The sequence below is a fragment of the Teleopsis dalmanni genome, chromosome 1 (assembly GCF_002237135.1).
Source record: "Teleopsis dalmanni isolate 2A chromosome 1, ASM223713v2, whole genome shotgun sequence".
In the NCBI taxonomy this organism is placed as follows: Eukaryota; Metazoa; Arthropoda; class Insecta; order Diptera; family Diopsidae; genus Teleopsis; species Teleopsis dalmanni.
This window is the reverse complement of record NC_051846.1, coordinates 172,596,621-172,622,232: the sequence shown is the minus strand read 5'-3', so window position 1 is coordinate 172,622,232 and position 25,612 is coordinate 172,596,621. Positions and strand designations below refer to the sequence as shown.

At 29.1% G+C, this 25,612-nt stretch overlaps 2 protein-coding genes and 1 long non-coding RNA gene across 6 annotated transcripts; all 3 read left to right on the top strand.

Moving 5' to 3' along the window:
• Positions 1-1,022: 1,022 nt before the first annotated feature.
• LOC119670189 lies at positions 1,023-7,627 on the top strand. 2 transcript variants are annotated; one of them, XR_005251685.1, is made up of 8 exons: positions 1,023-1,196; positions 5,253-5,303; positions 5,595-5,680; positions 5,780-5,839; positions 6,958-7,051; positions 7,121-7,209; positions 7,422-7,507; positions 7,615-7,627. It is a non-coding gene; the product is annotated as an uncharacterized LOC119670189 (long non-coding RNA). The 2 variants fall into 2 exon arrangements; XR_005251686.1 differs by lacking the exon at positions 1,023-1,196 and adding an exon at positions 5,043-5,060.
• A 125-nt stretch (positions 7,628-7,752) lies between these two features.
• On the top strand, positions 7,753-8,216 carry LOC119666725 (cysteine-rich protamine-like). The gene is made up of 2 exons (XM_038076007.1): positions 7,753-7,836; positions 7,959-8,216. The coding sequence occupies exons 1-2, from the start codon at positions 7,753-7,755 to the stop codon at positions 8,214-8,216; spliced, it is 342 nt and encodes a 113-aa protein (XP_037931935.1).
• An 8,767-nt stretch (positions 8,217-16,983) lies between these two features.
• On the top strand, positions 16,984-18,998 carry LOC119670188 (histone H1, gonadal-like). Of its 3 annotated transcripts, XM_038080351.1 has the most exons (6): positions 16,984-17,071; positions 17,138-17,225; positions 17,941-18,049; positions 18,134-18,185; positions 18,234-18,421; positions 18,497-18,998. In XM_038080351.1, the coding sequence occupies exons 5-6, from the start codon at positions 18,242-18,244 to the stop codon at positions 18,764-18,766; spliced, it is 450 nt and encodes a 149-aa protein (XP_037936279.1). In that variant the 5' UTR covers positions 16,984-17,071; positions 17,138-17,225; positions 17,941-18,049; positions 18,134-18,185; positions 18,234-18,241; the 3' UTR covers positions 18,767-18,998. The 3 variants fall into 3 exon arrangements, with proteins under 3 accessions (XP_037936279.1, XP_037936282.1, XP_037936281.1); XM_038080354.1 differs by lacking the exon at positions 18,134-18,185; XM_038080353.1 differs by lacking the exons at positions 16,984-17,071; positions 17,138-17,225 and adding an exon at positions 17,683-17,890 and having other exon boundaries at positions 18,134-18,421.
• The last annotated feature ends 6,614 nt before the right edge of the window (positions 18,999-25,612 follow it).

The window sequence follows — 25,612 nt, the reverse complement described above, 5'->3', positions numbered from 1 at the left end:
AATATATTTAACTGATAGATATTTATGTATGTCCGTGAAGCGAACAAATAAATAAAAACGTGAAGAACTGCAACTTTAGGTTGCAGTCATTTCATAATCTTCAAACTATAAGGTGCTTAACTTCCTAAAAGGACTTCCTTTTGTTTCTCTTAATCAAATTAGCATACTTCGACTGCTCTGTTAAAATAGTAATGAAAATAGACTATATCGGAACTTGGAAATCTTTCCCTAGGCTTTTTTTCATTTTAAGATCACAATTAGCGGGTTCCCAATAAATGTCATATTCAAATCTAATTGAACTTTTCCTTTATACAGATACGAGAAGTGCGGTTATATAATTCAAATGAACACACAACTAAGAAGACATTAATCAAAAACTGATGTAACATTATCGTATATATCAAGGGCATACTATTAAAAAGTATATATCAAAAATTTCTGTAAAATTCTTTTACATACCAAATTAAAAATCGTCCAATTATATGTTAAATTCTTGAACGAGATTAGTCAATACACCAACGTATTTGTCGTATAGCTATCTAAACAATTTTATAGCAGATAATTTGGAACAGCCATAACCCATATCAATTATTTTCTTGTTGTTAACATATCAAGCAGTATCGAGTCTTCTATTTATAAATCTATCTTCTATATATATATATATATATATCTGCTGGTGCAGTGTTCTTCTTTTCCCTTAAAGAGCCAAACTGAATACATTGTAGCTGACCACTGTCTAATAATGTTCTAATGATCTTTGTAACGTCTGCCAAATAAAAGAGAAAACATTATGAGTCTCTTATCCTTAAAATTAATATCTATTCCTAGCAAAAACCGGAATGTGAAAACCTCTTTCGAAACTTTCAGGGATAATTAATTGGTTGAAATGATATTGTAAAATCTTGAATCAAAAGTATAAGCAGGCCTTGAATTTATTTCATATAATGAATTTCATTTGAGAATGGTTTTCAATTTCAATTATTTTTTTTCTATAATTCGTTTCTAGTTTTTGGATATTATTTTAAGATTAATGGCTTTTAAAGTTCTTAATAAATTATAGTAGAATACCAAAATTTAATGCACTGAATGTGAATAACGTTATTTTTACTGAAAAATTTGTTAATATATCAATACATTTTTTATACAATATTAGACATTCTACTTTCCGGCTTTAAGTGTGAAAATCTTGGCCCCAAGTAAGTAAATAATATATGCATATTAATATAGACTTTGTACACCATATATTTTTTATATATGATTAAATAATTAGAAATTATAACTACTGTACTTTCATATCAATCGAATTAAATATGCTATCCAAAAAAACACACATATCAATGACTAATGTGCTCCAGACGGTATCAGAAGGTACCATTTTTGTTCAATACTTATTGATGTCTCATTACTACTTTGAGTTATTTTCCTTACTTTGTTAAAATACTCGAAGTTAAAGTTTCCATCTAATTTGGAAAAACTAGTTTCCAGAGCTTAGTTTTTGTATATTGAATATCTAAGACTATCTTCAAGTAAATGTAAAGTAAAGTTCAAAAGTTTTTGTGTATTAACGAAAAATATCAGGGGTTCGTATTTTAAATATGGGCAAATTCAAATGTGTACAGATACCCAGCCCTAACAAAAAGCACAATATATGATAAAAGCCTCCTTCCAGGCCACAAAAGATGTGTTTAAAACTAATTTCAAAAGCCAGCCAAAATTTCAAATAAATTTGAATGGTAACAGAGATGTAGGTATTACTTGAATCAAATACGCAAGCACTGAAGAAACCCTCTTTACAAAGGAATAACAAAATTACCAGGCAACGCACACATATGTGGTCTATATGAAGTGTGGTAGACAAAGTCGTAAAGCCTGGGTTTATTTATATTCCATCAATAATATTATTACTAACCTAAGATAATAAAATGTCGAGAAAAACATAAATAGACAGACTAAAGAAAACGTAAGATGTAAGTTTTACTAGATATTATTGCTACTGGTTGGCTACTGGATTACTTCAAGGTTGACTTGAAGATAAACATCTGTAAAACTGAAGCATTGCGTATAAAAACTAAAAATTCAACTCTCTTTATAATCAATGGACATCACATTGTAGATCCATTCAAAAAGCGCGAGTATCATTTGCTAGGTTGCGTAACATATGGCCGTCCACAATATACGTACCGACACCAAGCTAAACATTTTTAACGCATGCGTCAAATCGGTATGTCTATATAGATCGGAAACCCGGTTTGCTAACTCCGAAACCGCAAGAAGACTGCAATCATTTATCAATCGATGCCTGCGCGACATATTAGGCATATGGTGGCCTACAATGATTTCAAATGAAGAGTTATGGAGAAAAAAGGAGTATGTTTGGATTAGACACACACTGCGTAAGTCTTCTGAAGACATCGCGCATGCTGCACTTACTTAGAACTTCCAGGGAACTAGGCGCAGAGGCTGACCAACAACGACCTGAATAAGGACAGTTCAGCAGAGGGTGAGCAAATCATTTAAAGAGTTGAGAGCAATAGCACAAAATAGAAACTAGTGGAAAGCTATTGTAGACTCTAATAGAGCATGTAAATAATAACTATAATTATTGCTACTGAATATATTTATTGAAATTTAGGTATGAACTTACTTATAGATGCCTCGAAGATGAGGAAACAACCATGTACATTCTTTGTGACTGTCCAGCTTTAATAACGCACAGAAGAAACCTGTTTCATATGGAATTTCTACCACCAGAGAGAGCAGATTAAGAGTTCTTCTCTACATTCAGTTCTAGATTTTGTTCACAAAGCTTTAAAGAGCTTTACAGCAGTACCGGCTGTTGGGCAATTTTCACGTCTACACTTTTAGTAATAATAAGTAATAATACTTATAAATACAATACCAGCTTATTAAGTCTCGCTAACAAATTTTTTGTCAGTAGTTACTAAGAATATTTAAAAAGTTTATATTAACCATTATTTTCGATATATATAATCTATACTAAACTTTAAACTATAATTATAAGAGAAAAGTAATTATAAAATATCTTTCGAGTTTATTTAAAAATAGTTATTTTCTCCAAGAATTGAAATGCTTAGAATTGAAATGCAATTTTCGAAAGCAATTTTAAAATGCATTAATGCGAAACACAAAACAAATACTTAACAAGTTTATATATTTAAATACTACTCATATCATTGCCAACTCTCAACTTAACAACTCATATCCTCTTATCCTTTCGAGTAGCGCAATTTAATAAACAAAAGGAAATGCGCGCGTAAGCAGCTTTTAACAGTTTTCCCATAAATGAATTTTCCTTGTTTTCCAAATTTCGTTTAGTAAATTTATGTCTTAAGGGGAATGCTTATCCTTACCATATGTTTAGGCGAAATACAATTATACGCACTTCTTAGTTAATTAACAACGCTTTCTATTTGCTACTGTTTTATTTGCTAATTTAATGCGTTGTAAAGAAAATTTATAACTTTTTTTAATACCAGAAGAACAAAATGTTTTTGATAATAAAATTTCTAATTTGCAGTTTAATAACAAAACAAAAGTTTAGGTTTTTAAAGAAAACATTTCAAATTACTTTCTATAATTAGAACTAATTAGCAATGTTCTTGAGAATTTATGCATACATGTGGCATTAATTAATATTGTTTAAAAAATATTTTAATATCAAGTGAGAGTTTTCATATAAATAATTAAAAATATAAGCTTATATATTATATTAAGAAAATTTGTATATAAAATAATTTAATATACAAAGCTGAAAATTAATTTAAAACATGTGGCAGACATTTTTATTGTAGTATATAGTGTGGTGTATTTAAAAAATAGCATAATATGTATTTAGTTTAATTAAAATATGTGAATATATCCGACGGCATGCTTTAAGTACTCTTAGAACTGACACTTCTATCCATTCACATAAAATCTTTTGCGAAAACATCCATTCTAAAGATAATCAAAAATAACTGTGGCAGTTGTCCTAATCGCAAGTAGTTTGATATTTTTGCTAAATATCTTCCTGAAATTTCAATTATAATAATGAGAGACATCATAGAACCGAAGTTTAGTTTTATAAAGCGATATAAAATTGAACTCAGTAAAAGCTAAAGATCCCAAAATCTAAACAACACACAAGAATATGTTAGCATGGTAAACAGATAGTGCACTAACTATAAAAACAAACAGAACGTGTGTCTATGGATCGAAAAGGAAATATTTGGAAATGTTTGGGAACTAGCACTATCAACTTCTGTGCAGAAAACTATACCATATTTACATCACAAATTTGAGCTACCGATGTTTACATTCGAAAACATTCCCAAGATTTGTGATCTTCCTACTTCTTTACTTTTACAGTCTGTTTAGATATCCTTCATTATTACTTTTGATATACTTGTTTATTTTGTAACATAAATGGCACGTCAAAAATTAAACGGATGTGTTATTTCGACATTTTTGTTCGAAAAACAAGTCGAATAATACTTGTGAGTTTTGTGGGGAAGAGATGGAGACCACAAAACGCGTGGAAGTCCTTCCAGTACTGACGCATAAACAAAAAAACTACCTAGGTACATTGCTTATATTGCATAGAGAAAATGTACTCGGTAAAGTATGTTTAAAACTATAGTTTTTCGAACTAATCGGATTTGCAGAAATACTCTGAGCTCATAAATGGGGCACAAAAGTCCTAATACTGTTTATAGCAATACATTTACTATTCTACTAATATTATAAGAAAAATGCATTCTAATACTATTAATATTTTTAAATACTGCAAATAAAGTTTATATAAATTTTTATTTAAGCAATCCTTGAATTTATTTTACATTCTTTTTAATAAAAAAATATGATAATGATCACAAATTTTCAATTTAATTTTTTTTTTTCCGAAACCAGTTTTATTTTCTGGGACATTATTTTGAGATTTAAGGGTTTTTAAGTTTTTAATCAAAATCTGTAGAAAACCAAAATTTAACTTAGCGCATAAACGAATATAAGTAATATTACCATTACTGGCTATAAGTGTAAAAATTTTGTATTGATCTCAAGTAAGTAAAGAATATATACCTCAAATATGTGGTTTATATACCATGTAATATTTTTATGATTAAATAAGACTTTGTGGCAAAAATTTTTTTTAAAGATCAATTTAACAAAATTTTTATTATCCGAATATCTTGTAAATATGCTTAATATAGCATCCATTTATGAAATTTTTATTCAATTTTGTATAATTGTAGAAGGAAGCGATAAAAGCTATTCAAAATAAGGTTTCCCCTTTGTGATTAAAGGTGAGTATTATATTTTATTGTACATATGTGCTACTCTTCAATATCCTTAAATTGTTCATAGTATTCCATGCCACATTAAAGTCCTAGTATATTATACAAGTATATATAGTTTGTTTAAATTTTTTTCTCGTTTATAACTTCAATCAATTGAGAAATCAAATTTTTATTTAATTGTATTGTACGTTATATATGTAGATATAATCAATTTATCATTGAGTTTTGTTATATGATTTCATATATGGTATATGATATAAAAATTTTTTCATTCATATTTTTTTCTTTCCAAAACAGTTTCATTTTTGGTTAAGTTTATTTTTGAGATTTTTAAAAAATCCTTACGATACAGAATCAAAATTTCTCGCAGTAGTTGCTTAAACGTAAGTACTTATTATAAATCCATTACTCAAGAATATCTTTTATATCTTATAAAATTTTTTAAAAATTAATATATGAGAACAATATTAATTTTGTTATAGTGTTCGTATGAGAGATCAAATTAAAAAACTGAAGCGTATGGTATTCTCGTGGTGACCCAAGTAAGTAAAAATATTGAGGACTATTTTACGAATTACAGTCAAACCTCTTTATAACGATGTCGTTGGTGACTACAAAAAACTTCGTTATTGAGAGCAACAATTGTATATAGGTGAGCCTATAATTTTAGTTTGTTTAGACATTTTTACTTTTTCCTTATTAAGGAACTTTTCCAAATCTTCTAACAAGTTTCTCATAAGTTACAACGTATTAGTTGAATGTTGTATTTGAATAAATTCGTTATAGAGAGGTTTCTTCTATTTAAAAATTTGTACCTGAAAAAACTTCGTTATAGAGAGAAATTCGCTATAGATAGATAGAGATTCGCTTTAGAGAGGTTCAAATACATAAAAATCGCTGTGTCTTCATCAAAACTTCGTTATAGAGACGAATTCGTTATAGGGAAGTTCGCTATAGAGAGGTTTGACTGTACTATAATATTATATTTTTGTGCATACTATTAATTAAGACTAATTACTGGTCATAACCATATGGTTGAGAAAATATACAAAAGAATAATATATTTATTCGTGTATTTATAAAAGTGTAATACGAGATTATTTAATGTAAGAAAAAATATATATTTGTTCTAAAAAATATTTTCTATTTCGATATTCCTGATAATTCAGTTAAAATTCAGACTGTTATATAGACAGTCATGGTCTGGTTAAATGTAAAATTCTTGTTTTTAAAATAATTTAAAATTTTGATAATAATAGCAAAAGAGAAATATGGAATAAGTCTTGGTCATGGTAACGAAATATATGTCAAAATAGTGTTGCTCATTCATATATATAAAAATTTATAGCATATATTCTAGAAGCTCATATGTATATTTTTGTATTGGCACCACGCGGGCAACCAATAGAGATCAAATTAGTGGTACCAGTAGTTAGTTACAATCGTGATTTGACTCTCAGTCTAACATGTCTTTTTGGTCATGACCAGAAAGTGATTAAATGTGCAGTGATCGTTCATCGCATGACTGTTTGCATAACATGGCTCTATATATTTTACAATACATAACGATTGTATGTAATTTATCAATATATTACGTTATATATCAGCTTTCAATAATATAACTATTAAGTTTCTAGAATAAATATTTTTTTATTTCCAGTTCCGCGAGAAAGCCAATTAACTGTGGATCTTACATGTACTGTATTTGAAGTTCAGAACTTACAAAAACAAAAAGTACTCTAAGGACACACTCAGTAAGTAAAATCTTATTAATTTATTATTAACAACTCTTTTAATTTATTTAATTACTATATATTATATAGAGTGTATATGTCAGTATTTCTTATACATAATAGAATGGTATTTATGTACTAGGAGGAGGATTACAAGTACTTTTTTGAAGAAATACTGAGTAAGTAAAACCTTATTTTTTTATTAAATATATTGGTTAATATCAGCTGTATAAAAAGCTATGAAGTAATAATTTAGATATCTCTTACACATACAATAATACATAATTAAAGTCTAAAGTAGATCAATTAGAAAGCAATAACACGGTTCGTTTTTCTAGTTTTGGAATCATTATTTGCAAGCATAATTTTAACTACAGATTTTACTTTTCAGCTCCCTGGCAACAAAAAACAATAAGCATAATTCTCAACTTATTGGAAAGCAAACCACTTGGGTAATCCATGCAGGAGATCCATTAGGTAAAATAGTAATTTGGGCCAAAAATACTCATTTTGTACCATAATTTACAAATAGTCACTATATCCTATACTATATCCTATACTATATTTTATTTTATTTATATCAGTTTGGCTGGAAACTCTTATGAAAATATAATTTTTATACCAATATGAGTTGTCAAAAAAAAAAATGCATGCGTCCCGGACGTATGACAAATAATGGGTACCTAAATTTCCTAAGGGATTTTAGACGTTGCAATTGCGGAATGACAGCAGTGCAGACGGTTTGCGCAGGGGCTAAGGCATGGCGTTGTTTAAGCCAAAAAGAGAAGAATAAATATGAGGCGATGGTAAGTCAGTCTATTATAACAAATTCAAAAGAATCAAATTGTTTCTCCAAAATAGTATAAAAAAAGTTTTGAAATAAAATTATTAAAATATACATATATGTATAAATAAATTTTTTTTTTAGGCTCGGAAGTTACAGAAAGGATGTGGTAAGAAGAAACCCACTTGTCCTAAGAAAAAGAAGAAAACATGTAAAAAGAAGAAGCCCAGTTGTAAAAAAAAGCCCAAGTGTCCGAAAAAAAAGAAGAACCCTTGTAAGAAAAAGAAGCCAACCTGCCCGCGCAAAAAAAAACCTAAATGCCCGCGCAAAAAGAAACCTAAATGTCCGCGCAAACCAAAGTGTCCAAAAAAGAAACGTAAGACCTGTAGTCCTTGTGGATAGATTACTGTACCACCAAGACTAATGTAAGAACATATGATCTCAACAACTCTATTGTCATATATAGAGTTAAAATATTTACAGGAAAATTGGCTTTCTTTCGTGGAGAGTAAAAGACTTGTTGTGGAGATGTAGCCCACGGAAATGCCGCACTATGAAATCGAAATTGTTATACGCAACGATTAAAAAACTTGGAACGTGCAGTTTTTGTCAAGAACTGTGATTGTTACAAAATTTTATGTATTTTCTAAATTTAAATATTTAAACTATGTCCCGATACATTTATCCATTTTAACCATACCGGTATAAAATTAATAATTTGTCCCATTATAATTCGTAGTGTCCAAATTTAAACATTATACTATATAGAAAATATATTTTAACAAAATATTATATTTGAATAAAAATTATTTTAAGAAAACACTTAAATGCTATAAAAGAAAATTGTTTTACTAAATAGAGTTAAGATAGATAAGCTTAAAAGGATCATATATAAGCTTATTTTTTTTATCAAACAATGATGGAATCCAAATCTTACTTTTCATTTTCAGTCTATTATTTCATCTAACTTCAAAACTGGGATAACTTTGCCTACTAAACTTTAACGAATGTGTGACGAGACTCTATAGCGAGTTACAATAATATAAAGAGTTATATTAAATATAACGTAAAAATTTTGATATATGCTTTTATTTAATCCGACAAAACTCTTTTTAGGATATTTTATTTAAATTATCTTTTTTAAAAATTCACAACAATCATAAATTAATAATTTATTAGAAATCCTCGAACTTTAATCCAAAAGCTGGATTTATTACAATATAGGTACTATATATAAGTTCCTTTCAAGTGGTCTTTCTTGCAACACGCGGTGGGAATACCACACGATATTAACATAAAACTGTTTACAAAATTGGGTTAAAATTAATTCATTTTAAATTAATTTATGAATGATTACATGTCATCACTAAGAGACATGTTCAAATTAAAATTTTCGATTGTTCACGGTCCATTTATGCATTAATGTTATTTATCATATTATGCTCCCAAAATTGAAACACTACCTTTTGGGGCTAATGGGGAGACTTTCAATTATTGCAGAGAACAAATTTTTCAAAATTTATAAACATTTATAAAATTAACTACAGTTACATAAATAGAATTATTAGAGGTCACCTATAAGTGGTATTCAGACTGACTTCTTGCAATTACATAGAATGGAGAGTTTTCAGAAAAGCTCAGGTATATTATATATCAATATTTTTATTAAAATCATTGTTTAACTAAATTAAGTATTTTTAGCAAGGACGTTATAAAAAAATTTGCTTTAGAAAAAGTAATTTTAGTCAAATTATGTTAGTGAAAATATTAATATTGTTTGATACTATTTAGAACAGTGGTTCCTAATCTTTTATATTTTTGTATTTAGTGAAATCCACAAAATTTAAAAACAATAAACTATATGATTATTTTCATATGCGTTATGCATATTTGGTATAATGTATAATGAATTGTATTACTACTGAGATACATTACTATATATAGGCGATAAAAAAGATATATAATTACCTGGAAATTTTTTGTTCTTGTAATCTAATAACTGAGGACTCAGTGGACAAGCTACAAGCTATGCTTCTATACCTGTTAAATTTAATTCAAATTTGATTCGTATTTAATTATCTTGTGGGCCACTGATTTAGAAGTTATCTTTCACTTTCTATTATTTGCACCGTATCTTTCTGTTACTAACTTCATCACTAATCAATAACTAAACACCTAATGAAAAAGGTCAGCCCTTAAAGTAAAACCCACATAAATTATAGAATTTTTCTTATCAATTTCGAAGATAGATCTTTTAATCCACTTTTATTGGAGAATTGTGTACTAATGCGTTTAGAAGCAACTAATATAAAAAAAAATTTGTTTTAAACTGATTGTTAGTAGTTGTTTGAAAAGAAAAATAATTAAAAATATTTATTTCATACATTAGAGATACATCAAGTCGTGAAGGTTACAATGAGCTGCTCGTGTAGTAAGAAAGGGACCGGAGAGAAAGCCGAGCAGCAGTACAACGTAAAGCCGATGACAACAAGGCACAGAGGTAGGCCAACAACAAGGTGGGATGAGAACGTGTATGGTGATGCAAGAAAAATTGAAGTACTAAACTGGAAGAGAGCAGCAGAAGATCAGGACAGATCGAGGCTGATCGTAATGAAGGACAAGGTTCATACTGGACTGAAGTACCAAATAAGACGATATATCTCATTAATTTTACAATGGTCATTCTTTACCTTGTAGAATAACCAAAGACACAATTATTTATATTAATTTCAAACTGAACATAAATAATTTAAATAATATGCTAACAATTTTTTTTAATATTTTATTGTAACTGCTAAACTATGTCACCACTACTATATTTACACTAAAAGCTCACACAAATATTTAACAAATTCATTTTATAGCTGATAGAACTCCTTTGAAATAAGTGCATCATATGTTAGTAATGGATTCCTTAAAAATTTATATCACTTTAATTTTTCAACTTAATAAAAATAAAATCCTTAAAAAATTAAATTTGTATACCAAAAATGATTGAAAATTGTAAAAGTGGAAGAGTGTCTTTTACTGTTTTCATGGCGAAACTTTCAAAAGTAATAAAATCGCGTCTAAAAGAAACCCAAGAAGTTTCTACTCTACAAAGAAATAATTAATGTAAAATGTGTGGCTTTTCAAACAAAAATCAGAAATGAAAAACTCTTAAGAAACACAAAATTAAATTAATTTCAATTTAATTCCAAACTTTAAACTAATATTTTTAAGTTTTTATTTTTTCCAACTAACTTATTCCAACTATCGCGGTTTCGTTTTGCGTGGAGCCTGATGCACTTAACCTCAAACCGCACGTCGATTTCTCACGTTTAATCCTTTGTAATCCTTGATTTTGTAACAATTGGTAGCGACTTGATACCACGCTTTTTATTTTCACGCTTTTCGTTTCATTATTTGCATTTTGTGCTTTAAATGTAAACAATAGAAACAAACAGGAAATAATATAAAAAATAATAGAGAAATAATAATAGAAAAACACGGTACCCTTTTTAAAAGAAACTTCAACAAAAGATAAAATAACAATAAAACGCAACAAGAGGAAGTGTAAATGCCAATCAGCAAAAACTGGTGGAGTATTGAACTGTGCGATTCTACAATGGATTCGATACTAAAATACAAAAAAATAATAGCAAAAAATAAAAATATTTTTGCTAATTTAGAAGAATGAGACCACATCATTTAAAGCGCTACAATCGATTATTGGCGAATAATTATGGAACTGTTTAAACAGTCAATTTAAAAATAGAAAATTAGCAGTATATAAGCAATATAGTATATTACGATACTTTTATACTACCTAAAGAGATAAAAAATCAGAATAGGTTCAGGAAAGAATTTCTGTTTCAATGAGTGAAATTACGGCCGAACCTATCAGAGTAGCTCCAGGTCTGAATGGCCAAAGTTCAGGCATAAAAATTAATATTTTTCAAATCTAAGCCATTCATATACATATACATACCTGTATATAGATGTATCTATATTTTTTCACACCACATCATATTGAAGTCAACAATTGGTTTTCGTATTGTTATTTCTGTGTAGAGTTGTCGATGCTTAATCCAAACCGCAAATACAGACAATCTGCGGATTAAATGCAGATAGCTGTGATTTTTAATGTGTGAAGGTGTATAAAGTTTAGCAGAATACAACAGAAATTTATTTCTTTAAAAAAGATGCACAAAATTTTATAAATTATTTTTTTTAATAATTTTATTTTTTATTTAAAAACATTGCTTATACTTCTCTTTATTTGTGAGATGTGGTTAGGGTTATATAAACTCAACTTAATATTCCAAAAAGATTTGGAAGCATATAATTTTATTTATGTTTACAATATGAAATTGAATGAAGACTATATTAAAATTTGCTATTAAAGTAAAGTACTTTAAGGTAAAGTACTTTAAAGAAATTTAATTATTTCATTATATCTTAAATGTACGCGCTCTTCTTACTGTTTACTGTTTATGGATCATTCTAAAATTAGGAGTGTGATAAGTATTGATCGATTTTTGGCTCCAGGACTCGGAATTTGCAAATGAAATAACATTTGAACTCATCTTATATAATTCTTTTTAACTATATAGTAATTTAAGAATTAGTCTTAAATGAAAATTCTAAAAACCCTGTGAGCTCGTAACCGCTAAATAAAAAAAGTTAAATGTTTTTTTCCCCAAATTATAAGGCCTTTCATTTTATTTAAGGGACTCATACAAATATTTCTGCCTAACCGAAGATAAAGAAGTCAACACAAATATACATTCCGTGGTATCTATCTTGTATTCCTACTGGCATTATAAATTAGTTGAATCTAATACTGTTGATGAGTCATTCTTAAGAGACAGTTTTTGATATGGCATTTTAAAAATTAGTCTACTTCTGTAATTTCTTAAACACTTCTGGACCTCAGTGTCTTCTAGGAAAAAAATTTAATGTTTTTTTTCCAAAAAATATGCCCTTTTATTTTATGGTACAATCAATACAAATGTACATTCCATTGCTTTTTAATGGCAAGATAGCTAAATATAGAAGTGTTTATAAGTTATTCTTTCACAAATGGGACACCTTTTGTACTCATCTCCTAAGATATAATCATTTAAAAATTATTCTTAAATGCAAAATTCCCAACACCCTACGAGTCCGTAACTGCTAGGAAATCAATGTAAAGATTTCCCGAAAGACCGGTCTTTAAATTTTTGTAGATGTGCTCATAAATGCCTTTCCCATTACGACATTTTGTCGCTTTTTAATGTTAAAATATCTGAGGTGTATGTACGTCAGTATTACTAAAACTGAAATTAGAAGTGTAATAACTATTGTAGCTATATGCGAAAACCGACAGGCTGTCCTAATTAGCACTATCTAATCTCAGAGTAATCACTAACCGCACTGGGTGGTACACTGATCAGTCATTGGATGATCACGAACATTATGAGGAATACACAAATTAGTCAGTGAGATGGGTGGGACCCTGTAGAAACTCCCCAGCTATCAAAGCGTAAGAGTGCCTAGATGCATTAACTCGGAGAAGACTTAACATAATAATAATGTACGTCAGTATTACGAAAACTGAAATGCGCAATAAACTGAAATTAGGAGTGTAATAACTATTGCTTCAGGACTATGAGTTTATATATAATAGAATTGTTCTAATTTAACTAACCCATTTGAAATTTCTGCATTATGTATAACAATTAATGACATGCTTTTTATATAAAGGAGGAAAGTAAATTCAGTCACCAGAGTGTTACATTTATCCTGACCTGTATTAAATTTTTAGGAGAGCCTGTTGTTGTGAGTAGCTAACAAAAAAACACAATAGTTTTAACAGCAACAACAGAAATTTACAGTAATTTTTCGTTTCATGCTTTTTATGTAAATAATTCAGTTACAGAATAGTTAACCGCAGCTAAATGCAAAATTATTATTTAATTTATTTATTTATATTATTTTTTTTCTTAGCACGAGTATTCCTACATTTCAACATAATTTCTTTCATATCAGTAAACGCAAAACGCTTGTCATTTGCAGCATTTATGTGTTTTTTCGTCCTAAATTACGAAACGCGCAAAGGAACATTTCGCTTTATGTTGGCGCAGTGACCTGCGAAAATGGCAGACAATGAACGATTCCAACTGTGCTCTGCCTGTGCACTGGTTAAGTTGCTCCTGGTTTCAGACACTAGCAGCACATATTCCTTACATTCCCATCTCATCTGTCGTTGTTCTCCGCACTGTGACGTTGTGCAGCACTTATCGCGTTTTTATTTCTATGAAATTTTGGCTGCAGAGCAAAGAGCGAAGTGCAAAGTGTGCATTTAATTTCATTCATTGAATTTCTTTTGCTTCCGGCATGTCCTTTTCTTGAAATGATTTGCTTTTTGCATACATCCATTGGAATGGTGTAATTTTATTTCCTCAACGTCTTGTTTGGGGTTTCTAATAGCTGTTGCTGCTGCTGTTACTGCTGATTCCGATGCTGTTACTTCTACTTCAGCTCGAACTAATGTCTTATCCTTACACTCCTTCTGTTGGTTTTTGTGGCCAAGTTTTGAATTTGCATTTTTCTTGTTACTTTTCCTGTTGTTATTCTAAATTTCCATTGTTAGTGCATACAAAAGATAATTTTTCGCTTGGTTTTCAAGATTTCGCAAGCAAAAATTGAGTTTACAGATAAGTCAAATGCAAAAAATACGCACTGCATGATTATTGCATTAGAACTCAATTCAAATTTTTGAGACAATTTTCATGTTGTATATTATTAATAATGATATTTTTATTTAAACAATACACAAAAAATTTTTAAATTTGATTTTATTATTTTTTAACTAAATTGAACCTAACAAGAATCCCAACAGGGCACTATAAACTAAAATACCACCTTACGAGATTGGGTATATGCAAACTGTAGACTCTGCGAAGAGAATCTATACATGTGCTATTAGAATGTCCTGCGCTAATGCATATACGGAATAGACTCCTGGGAATATATATTCTTACGGAGGAGACAATAAAACTCTGTTAAGTAGGTTCTATACTAATTTTTATTAATGCAACAGTGCTTAGAGACTTACTCTAAATCCAGAATGTCTTGCGCTAATGCATATACGGAATAGACTCCTGGGAATGTATATTCTTACGGAGGAGGCAATAAAACTTTGTAAAGTAAACTCTATACTACTTTTTATTAACGCAGCAGTGTTTAGAGACTAACTCTAAATCCAGAAAGGGGGCACATCAGATCCGTCGGTCGCAGTGCCACATCCCTTAACAATAATAATAACTAAATTAATTTATTTTTGTCTATACTCGTATCTACTGAAAATTGTTCATTCACCTCAAGAACAAGAGTTGCCAAAATTAGTCATGCGTTCCATGATATTATGAATCAAATTCTACTGAATTTTGCCAATTGACCGTTCCAGTTGCACCTTCAAAATAGTCAAAAAATTTGCTTTTTTGATATTTTCAATGTTTACTTTATATAGCAATTTTATGTACAAAGCTCAAATGAAATTGCCTAAGGTACAAAATGCTGGGGGTAAAAATACAACAAATGGCAAATATTTTTGTCACGATTTCAATAAATAATTTTTAAGCACGTTTTTATTACTTTTTCCATCGAGAAAATGAATAAAAAACTAAGTTTCGCCTTTAGTTGCAAAGTAAAGCAAATGAAATATTTTTACATTTTGGTTGCTATTTTTTTTTCATCCTAATAAATGACAATGTGTGCATTTGGAAATATTGATTTTAAGAAAAAATATTTGTAATCAAACGATTGCAGTAATATCTACAAAAATACTCTAAGGAAGCTTTCAAAACTTTTAAATTAACGCAAGAATGTTGTCTGGACCGAGTTTGTCTAGTCTGCAATCTTAAGATGTGATCGAAATTCTGCTCAGAGTAGCAAAGCTAAATAATTAAATGAAATGAAAAAAAAAATGAGTTAACTCATTCATTTTTTATTAGTAAATATACAACATATTATTCAATTAATAAAGTTGATCACTAAGTAATTTTCGTTGGTAAGCTTAGGTTATACCTGCGATCACAAGGATCCACTTAGGGATCCACATTGTGTTACCATATAATTAAAAACGCAAGGTATAGAACAACTTGACAGTTCGCCAAGATCTCAAAAAATAAAGCCTCTAAAGTGACAAGGCGGCGCCACGTATGTGCTGGACAAAAACAAAACAGATGGGAGTCACTTTTATCGTCTTCTTCACAACTGCGGCAGGTATGGTTGAAAGGGATATTTAGTCTTAATCAGAAAGTTTGATTTCCTTTTATTGGTCAAATTGCATACAGATGCCGGCATATCGTTGAGTCTTTCCATCTTTTGTTAAAAGGTTAGGCACAGGAAGAACTCGTTGGTAAGAAGATGATAAATAATTATCTGAAGATGTCATTTAATTTACATTAGATACTCAATGCAACGAATTTAATTGAACTTAACTGTTATAAATTATTGTTTTTTTTAAATTAAAATAATATTATTTGTAAAAATCCCTTTTTTATATATCATTTATATTGCTAGTATTCTGTGCTGGCGTTTTCGATTGGTAAATCTGGAATTAACCTAGATCTGAGAAATTTTGTTGCCCATTTTTAGAGCAATCTAACATTTTTGTGGTTGTGTTAGTAAGAATTTATATTTTTTTAATCAAATCAATCTGTCAAGACATAAAACAGCTGTTAATTTCGGGGTAATCCTACTACACTGGCAAAATATCTAAAATGTTATAAACTAATCTCGAGTGTTACACCTTTCGCTCGAGATTTACCAATTAAAAATGAAATTGCACTAAAACTCGATTGAAAAAACTACCACAGATTGACCGGTGCATGGATTGAAATAGGTCTATCCGTGGAAGAGGCGCCAAATCTAGCAAGCTTGTCTGCGCATTCATTTCCTACACTATTAGAATACTCGAGAACCTAAACTAGAATTACCTTGGACCTCTCACTTAGTGCGTTGATAAATTCCTTACATTCTTCCTTACATTAACTGCCTGTCTGGCAGAATGTAGATTTTCTTTCCGTGAAAGTCCATGTTTAAAGCAAAAATCAAACTATCATTGACATTTTTGTATAAGATGTACCATAATTTATGCTATATAATTTGTTTCTATTTCTATAATGTATATTTTTTTTCGAATTATTTGTCTGAAAATTTCAGTCTTGCAAAAATTAAATCAATCACGGATCAATCACATAATAATCACGGTTTTTGATTAAATTAAAGTATGTAATCTTAACCTTATCATAAAATTTTTTTAATTTATCTACTAAAGTTAATATTGTTTCTAGGTGTAACGATCTTTCTTGCCTGACCTAATTTGATCTGATGATTATATCAGATTATGTATCGACAGTTGTAGATTACTTCTGACATCAAGTAAGTCAAAACTTTTTTGTATGTATATATAGGTACTTTAAGACACGCTTTTCAATACAGTACTCATATCAATAAATAACGGTAAAAATACTCAAGTATGTATCTTGATATTTGCGTTTTCAGTATTTACTGAGATATGATGTATCAAACATCTGATTTAAAAATTCCGTAATTTTCCAATTAAACTCCAAAACCTCAATTCCCTGAAACTCAAAAACCGTAATATAACCCTCAATTAGTTTAAATTTTTTGGATGGTTTTTTACCAAAAAATATATAAATACCCATTAATTCGCAACAAAATAAGAGTGGGGGATATCTCCCATCTCACCTCCCTAAATTCATCACTGATATTCGTATAGTATGAACTATACAATCAAGTCATCATTGACAAATTGATATAACTTATAGTATAAACTTTTTTTTTTCTATAATTTTTTTTTTTCGAAACAATTGTATTAAAGTTTTATTCTCTTACAAAACCTAAATCACTCTCGAAATAACAACAAAATTGGTCATAATATTTTCAAATTAGCGTACTCTTTCAAATAAATTGATTGGATTAGCTGAAGATAATTTTGTTTTTTATGCGTCTCCATGATTTGATCTGATCTTCCAGAAGCTATAATAAGTGATCTTCTATAGCTTTGTAGTACATTTGATTTGGTAAAAGTATTTATTTAATTCTCTAAATTGTTTTAATTATTTTGTTGTAGTATCTATCGTTTCCTGTGATCACTCCAAAATCCGTTGTGGTACTTCCGAATCCTTTTAATTGTTGATGCAGAAATCCGGTATCACTTCGCAACAAAAGAATTTTTTAAGGTATGTTTCTACAGTAAACGATCTACAGTTTGATCGATTTAAAAATCTCTCGTTTTCAACAAATAAAAACAATTTTTACTTCAGATTTTATTCCTCTCAAGTATAAGCCTAATTCACAAATCACTTGATTAAAAACGTAAGAGTTTTTTGATTAATCATTGCCATTATAAAAATACTGTTTCAGATACCAGTATGAGTTTTTCAAACAAAAAATGTATGAGTCCCGGACTTATAACTAACAGAGGATATTTAAATTTCTTAAGAGAATTCCAACGACGTAATCGCGGAATAACGGCATGCCAAGCGATTTACGCAGCGGCTAAGGCATGGAGATGTTTAAGCCAAGAGCAGAAGTATAAATATGAGATATTGGTAGGTTACACTTTCTTTGTACATCGTATCCTTTGTGTTTTAAAATGAATATATTTAATATAATTTTTATTTAAGGGACGTAAATCAAAAAAACGACGTGGTAAGAAAAAGCCGAGGTGCCCACCTAAAAAAAAAAAGAAGAAGAAGACATGTCGTAAAAAACGGAAGCCCAAGTGTAAAAAGAAGCCGAAATGTGGAAAAAAGAAAAAAAAGAAAGCTTCTAAAAAAAAGAAGCCACGCAAACGAAAACCTAAGTGCCCACGGAAACGGAAACCTAAACGTCAACGCAAACGAAAACCTAAATGTCCACGAAATGAGCGTAAGCCAGACGTTCTTTTTGGATAAGGTAACATATCCACAAGACTAATATAAGAACATAGAATCACATAAACTGTGTTATTTGGAGGTAAATTAGCTTTTCGCTGTAGATGGTACAAGACTTGGTGCAAAGATATGGTCATTATTTCAACAGAAATCCATCAGTATAAAATTAGTTCTGTCATGTCAATTTTACAAAAGAATGTGCTTGTGACAAAATTTAACGTATTTTCTAAATTTAAGTACTTATATTATTTGTGTCCCATTTTAACTACATCATTATTAAAATTGCCCAAAATTTAAATATATTTCTAATGTAATATATTCAAATAAAAATTATTACAAATAAATACTTATAAGTTCCAGGAACAAAAATATATATAAAAGATAAAAAATGAATATATATATATATATATGTCTACATCAAACCCACTATTTCTTTCCATCTCTCTTTGTCAATGCTAACCAAGAGTTTGCATTATTATATTTATGTTATATATATATTTTGCCGACTATTCTATGAACAACTTTGTCAAGTATTGACAATTATCTACCATTTAGTTTGTTTGTCAAGGTTTTGGTGTTCTGTGCTATAAATAAAAAGCTCTTTTTTTAGATAAATTACCAAGTTGACAAATATACTCAACAAGTAATAAAATTCTATATGCAAGCATTATTTGCACAAAATTGTCAGGCTCTGAGAAGACTTTTCAAAGTAACATGGTACATTAGGACGGATGACATCCTCAAGGACCTCAAGATTGATCCCATCAAAAAATGCATAAAGGATAGAGCCCTGAAATTATTTGCGAAAACTGACAGACTTACCAACACCGCGTTATCAAATCTCAGAATGGATACAAGCTCCTCGGGGAGGTATGCAGATCTGAGGTAAATTATTGCTTAGTCTGATGAAGTGATAAACAATAATCCAGTCAAAGCGTAAAGAGGGGTTTTAAAAATATCTCGAGTTAAGAAAGACTAAAAGTGCTCAAGTGCACTGGCTTAAATAGAAATAAATAAATAATTATTAATTGTGGAAAATAGTTAGTTAAAATCGAAGTTGATATGTTACTGTCACTCTTATTATTTTTATTCGAAGAGGAAGAGGGAAATAACGAAAAATGTATTAAAATATTTATATTTTAACTGGAAAGGGTTTTACGGTATTAATGTCGAAGCAGTAAGTTCCTGGAGTAACATATGATTCCGGAATTTGGGTAACTTCTGACCTACGGGACCTACGGATACTGCCGGATTTGTAGTACACCGTAGCCCTGGCTTTTAATACCGGTGGAAGTTCCAAATGTCTTCAAGGAGCAATAAATTATATGGATGTGCCAGAAACTGCATAAAAACTGTTTTAAAGTCTCACTTTAGATGTTTGCTAAAGCACAGAATTCTACATAATTCGCATGAAACTTCAGCTCTCTTTTGTAGCACTTGCATTATATTGCATTATAGGTGTAATGACGAAAATGAACATTACAGGGAATGAGATTGAGGACGATGTCGTAAAAAAGTCTGATTATACAGTTCATGCTATTGATTCTTTGCAGTACAATCGTGAAAGTGAATAACAAGGTACAGATATATTTCAACTCTTTATTTACTGAATTTATAATTATTTATTAAAATATTGCAAAAATATAACAATAGTTATAAAATAAAAGCTATTACTATTGTCCTGAAGTGTTATTATATTTAGAAGCAATTTTATATACTAAAATTCATGCAGTGAAAAATACATATGTATTTTTTAATAAATTTTTCACTGTATCTCTATATACCATTTTTATTTATAATTTTAACAATTAGTGCAATTTTTTAATGAACAAAACTCTTACTTTTTATTGCAAACAATTCAAACTGCTATATTCATTGTGCATATTCAATTAACTTTTCAAATTTCATTTTTTTTTTAATTAAAATCTTTTGTACTAATTTTTGGCACATTTAGCGAATTAAGCTCCTTCTATAACTCTTTCATGCAGAAAATGTGCAAATGGAAAAAAATGCTAAAAAATGCAGTCCAAAATACTCAAATACATACACTTAATGAACACATTTTAGTTCTTTCGCCAATTAATTTGCATTTAAACACATCCTAATTCAGTCAAACTATCATTAACACGCTCACATACTTGGCAACATCATGGATTTAAATGTCCTTTTCATTAACTTATAATGCGAGTACATAAAAAATGTGAAAATCCTCGTACTTTGGTAAAAAAGTCATTTGGAACTTTTCCAAAATGACAAGAAATTGCTTGCAACGAGAATGGTATGATTGGAATGTTGCAGTCATAAATTGAATAGTAAAACGCAGCTTCTTATATGTGATTATTACTACAAAAAAAGATACATTTTTTATAAACTCGAACATTTCAATTACAGCACTATCAAATGTGCCGAATATCAAGTCAAAAAATTTTTTCACTTAATGTAGAAAGAGACAAGATGATATGCATTATAGATCCTTAATTATTAACAGGATGCAATAAAAATAAAATAAAAATAAAAGCTTAAATTCCTTAAAAAACAAAACCGACTTTAACTTACCACACTTAACGTTAATTTACTTAAATGACATAGACTTTAGTATATATATCTTTGTACAATATTATTTTAACACTACTATTCGCCAGCTAGAAATTGTACAAAACCAGGCTCTGATAAAATTTTTCAAGGTAACATGGTACATTAGGACGAATAACATCCTCAGGGACCTCAAGATTGATTCGATCAAAAATTACATAAAGGATAGAGTCCTGAAATTATTTACGAAAACTGACAGGCTTACCAACACCTCGTTATCGAAACTCAGGATGTTTACAGGCTCTGCGGGAAGTTATGCAGATCTCAGGTTAATTATTGTTTAGTCTGATGAAGTGAAAAACAATAATCCAGTCAAGGCGTAGAGTGGCGTTATGAAGAAACCTCGCAGTTAATAGAGGGTAAATGTGCTCAAGTGCACTAACTCAACTAGATTCAACATAATAATAGAAATAAAATATTTTTCATATGGTAACAACTAATATTAATAATGCTGATGGTGATAAATTGTAAAAGATAAGTTAATGACGAATTAATAAAACTAAATTTATCATTAGCGCCGTATTTTTATTTTTCGAATCTGTTCTGTAATTTTTATTGGACCACAATCTTATCTGATCTGAACAGGCCTGAACTAAAGCGTCCAACAGAGGAGATAGAGTAAACGAGTGTCATTACTCTAATTTCTCTAATTGAAAGGATATAAATTCTCTATAAAATAAATTTAATGAGATATATTTGAACTAAAAATTACTCGATTCTTTTCTAGTAACGATATCAATAAATTCATTTGTATCTAATTTTAAACTTTTTTTTTAAGATAATATCAATGAAATATATTTAAACCAAAAATTATATGTAATATATATTCTCTTAAAATCTTCATTTTATAAACTTCAAAGTTCTAAAGATAAAAAAACACTTTCAAAATTATTCAACTATATGTATTTGACACTAAGTTCGTTAATATCTTTTCTCATTAAAAAAAATATGTGCAGATAATGACTATTCGTACTTCTATTTTCGCTGCATTGAATCCTTTAAAAGCAATGAATCAACAAAATTGCTTTAGAAGCAGTGTATCAGGTGGCCTAAAATGAATTCAAGTGACTTTAGAAAAGTGTTATTAATGTCCTTTTTTAGAATACATAGAGGAAAAGGAAATAGAGTAAAATAACTGGGACCAAGCAATTAAAAGCAGCATAATTAAATGTACTTGAGAATTAAATTTGTGGTGAGAAAAATCTTAACTTGAAATAGAAAAGTAATTAAACACGCTACAGAAACTGTAAGTAGTTTATATATTAAATTTATTAGAAAAAATATTAATAAAAGTGTAAATGCTTTTAATATTTCACAAATTAAAAAAATGGTGAATTGAAAATACACTAACAGTGTCTTTTAAAATCAAAAACATTCACATATCACTAATATAGTAAATGGTACTCGTACATTACGATCTAGTACATATCTTTTGCAAAAGCAAAAGAAAAAAATTGATTTTTGAAAAATGTTAATCGTTCTTTGTCCTTCATTTTATATATATAGTTATATATAATTTATAGTTATAACTTTTTAATTTCTTAAAGTTTAAAATTATAACAATCTTAAGAATTACTAATTAGAGCTAATAACAAAATTGCAATCCTTTGTTTGGTACAAGCTTATGCCAATAATATATAAACGACCATATATTTTATTTTCTATAATTACTACTCGTACATAAATTTCTTCAGCTAGAACAAAACAGCTGAAACTATGCATTAATATTTATTATGCATTGTTATATTTATTATATACAATTTAACTTACAATTCTCAAGTACTTAAAATAAAATTTAATATAAAATGATAAGAGGATTACATACGTAGAACTAATATTTTAAAAGTTAATAGAAATTTGTTAGCCGTTGATAGCATCAATTGTTTATGCAGCATATTAGTTTTTTTCGCTGTTAAATTAAGTTCACAATTCTTTTTTTTATTATTAAAATATTTTGTATGGAGACTTCATACTATAAAAATTCACATTCTTTGAAATATATTCACGGATTTTGATTTTTGAAGTTTAAAATTTATTACATCTCAAATATAAATACGTTAACTCCAACTTTCAAAATTGAAGTTGGTGAATTATAAACAAGATGTCCTAAATTGCAAATACCACAAAATAAATCATGTATTTAGATTTATATATAAAAATTTTAAAATACAGATTCAAAACTGATGTACAACTGTAGAAGATGTAATTAGTATCTCATATATATAAAATTAATTTATATATTATTTTATTTCACATAAGTTTGGATTTGTGTGAAACATTAAAAGCTAATAATCAAAAAATTGAATTAATTAAATTGTCACCTTTTTAGAAGCGGAATTAAAAAATATTATTTCATAGTTTATTAATATTCATATAGTATCTCAATATTATTTCATATGAAAGACCCGTACAAATGTACAAACTATGATTTACTGATCTGGATCAACTATAAATCAAATAAATTAAATCTATTCAGTACTTTATGGACAATGCAACGTCAGTTTGTGTATGTTACATGTTACATCAGTACATATGTACATAAAAAATATTCACAAGAAAATGAATCGAAAACCCTGATAGTTTTATTGGAATAAAAACTGACTTAACTGACATATATTTTGTTCACTCCGACCAAAATTAAAAAATAACTGGTTCGGAATTTGAATTTTCAAATTTAAGATTAAAAATAAAACTAGTTATTTTTATCCGCTCAAAAACTGAAATCAAATCGATATACTACTTACTTAGTTGGTAGTAGTCGAGTAGTTTCCGTCAGCTTGCCCAATTAGTTGTTTGTTTTCGCCAGTTAGTATTACCGAGCGCCCAAAAAGCGTTGTTCGCATGGTCCTTCCACCGAGGAAGCGGACATCCAGCACGTTTTCCATCTGCGGGTACCGATTCAAACACATTGCTATCCAAAGCACTTTTGTCCATTCACACCAGAGTTCGCGCTTAACTGTCAATATTGCGGTGTAGTCTATACAGCTCATTGTTCCACCTCGTTACACTATAGATGTTTCAAGAACTTTTTTCAAGCTTCAGCACCATAAAGCAGGACCGGAATGTTAAGAAACTTTAGAGCGTGATTTTTGTGCTTGTCAATTGTGTACTTAGCTCGAAATAACAACTGTTGACAAAAGTGATACTTCTTTGAATCTCTAGGCTGACGTCATTTTTGCTGTTTACACTGGTTCTCAAATGAACAAAGTTTTTCACAACTTTGAACTTATAATTCCCAACAGTGAAGTAGGTCGCAAGACGCTCAGGAGATTTGTTTATTGGCAAAAGGTACTTTGTATACATAGCATACAATATAAACCGATATATATTTATTTTAATTAATTTGAAACCAAAAAAGGTGCGATTCAGAGTGTTGGCCTTTTTGTGTGGTCTAGAACACAAACAAATATGAAGCTTTGGTTTTTAATGCTCTACAGTACAAAAAAAAATAAAAACCTAAATCATGAATTACGTTATTTTTATCGGAACAAAAACCGGAACCGATAAATATATTTTTTAATTTTTTTAAGTCGTAACGAAATATCAAATATCCAATTGGAACTCTTAATTTTTGTACTTTTTAAGATGAAAATAAAAATTTTTTAACTCAAATCACGTTCAGTAAAGAACTTTTTAGTTTTAGTAAAACTTAATAAAAACAATTTTCATATTTTTGAAAAATTAAATTTTAATTTCTATTTCAACATTAATTAATAGTTTTTTGTGCTTAAAATCGGTCACTGGCGTCACAGCATACATATCCTGCCTCCTTTTTTGTAGTTAAATGAATTTTTATTGACAATGCGGGTGGACAATTCGGTTCAGTGCTGTACAGCACAGTTGAGGACAGCACAGGACAATAATTTGGCATGGTCTATGCTGCGTGCAATTTCTATAGGCTTTCATACACAAGTGCATTTTAAAACTTACCATCATTATCATCCATAAATTGCAGGCTGTGCACGTTTATTATGTTCCATACAGTAACCTAAATGCAATTTTGAAAGTTTCTTTCTCGAAATATGGACTTTGAATTTTGTTACATGACTTGAATTTCAAAAGTGTACATTAAAAGTATAAAGCAATTGTGCGGACTCGTGGACTATGTGGGAACGTGTATTTGAATTGGTGTTGTTGTTCTTTCATTAAATAGCACAGAGGTGATGCAAAATTTCACTAGGCCACATTGTCATGCTCAAATGTGTGTAAGGATCTACTCTTCACTAAGATTCTAAAGCAATTTTGAGTGGTTTTTGACAACAAAGTTTTCAATTC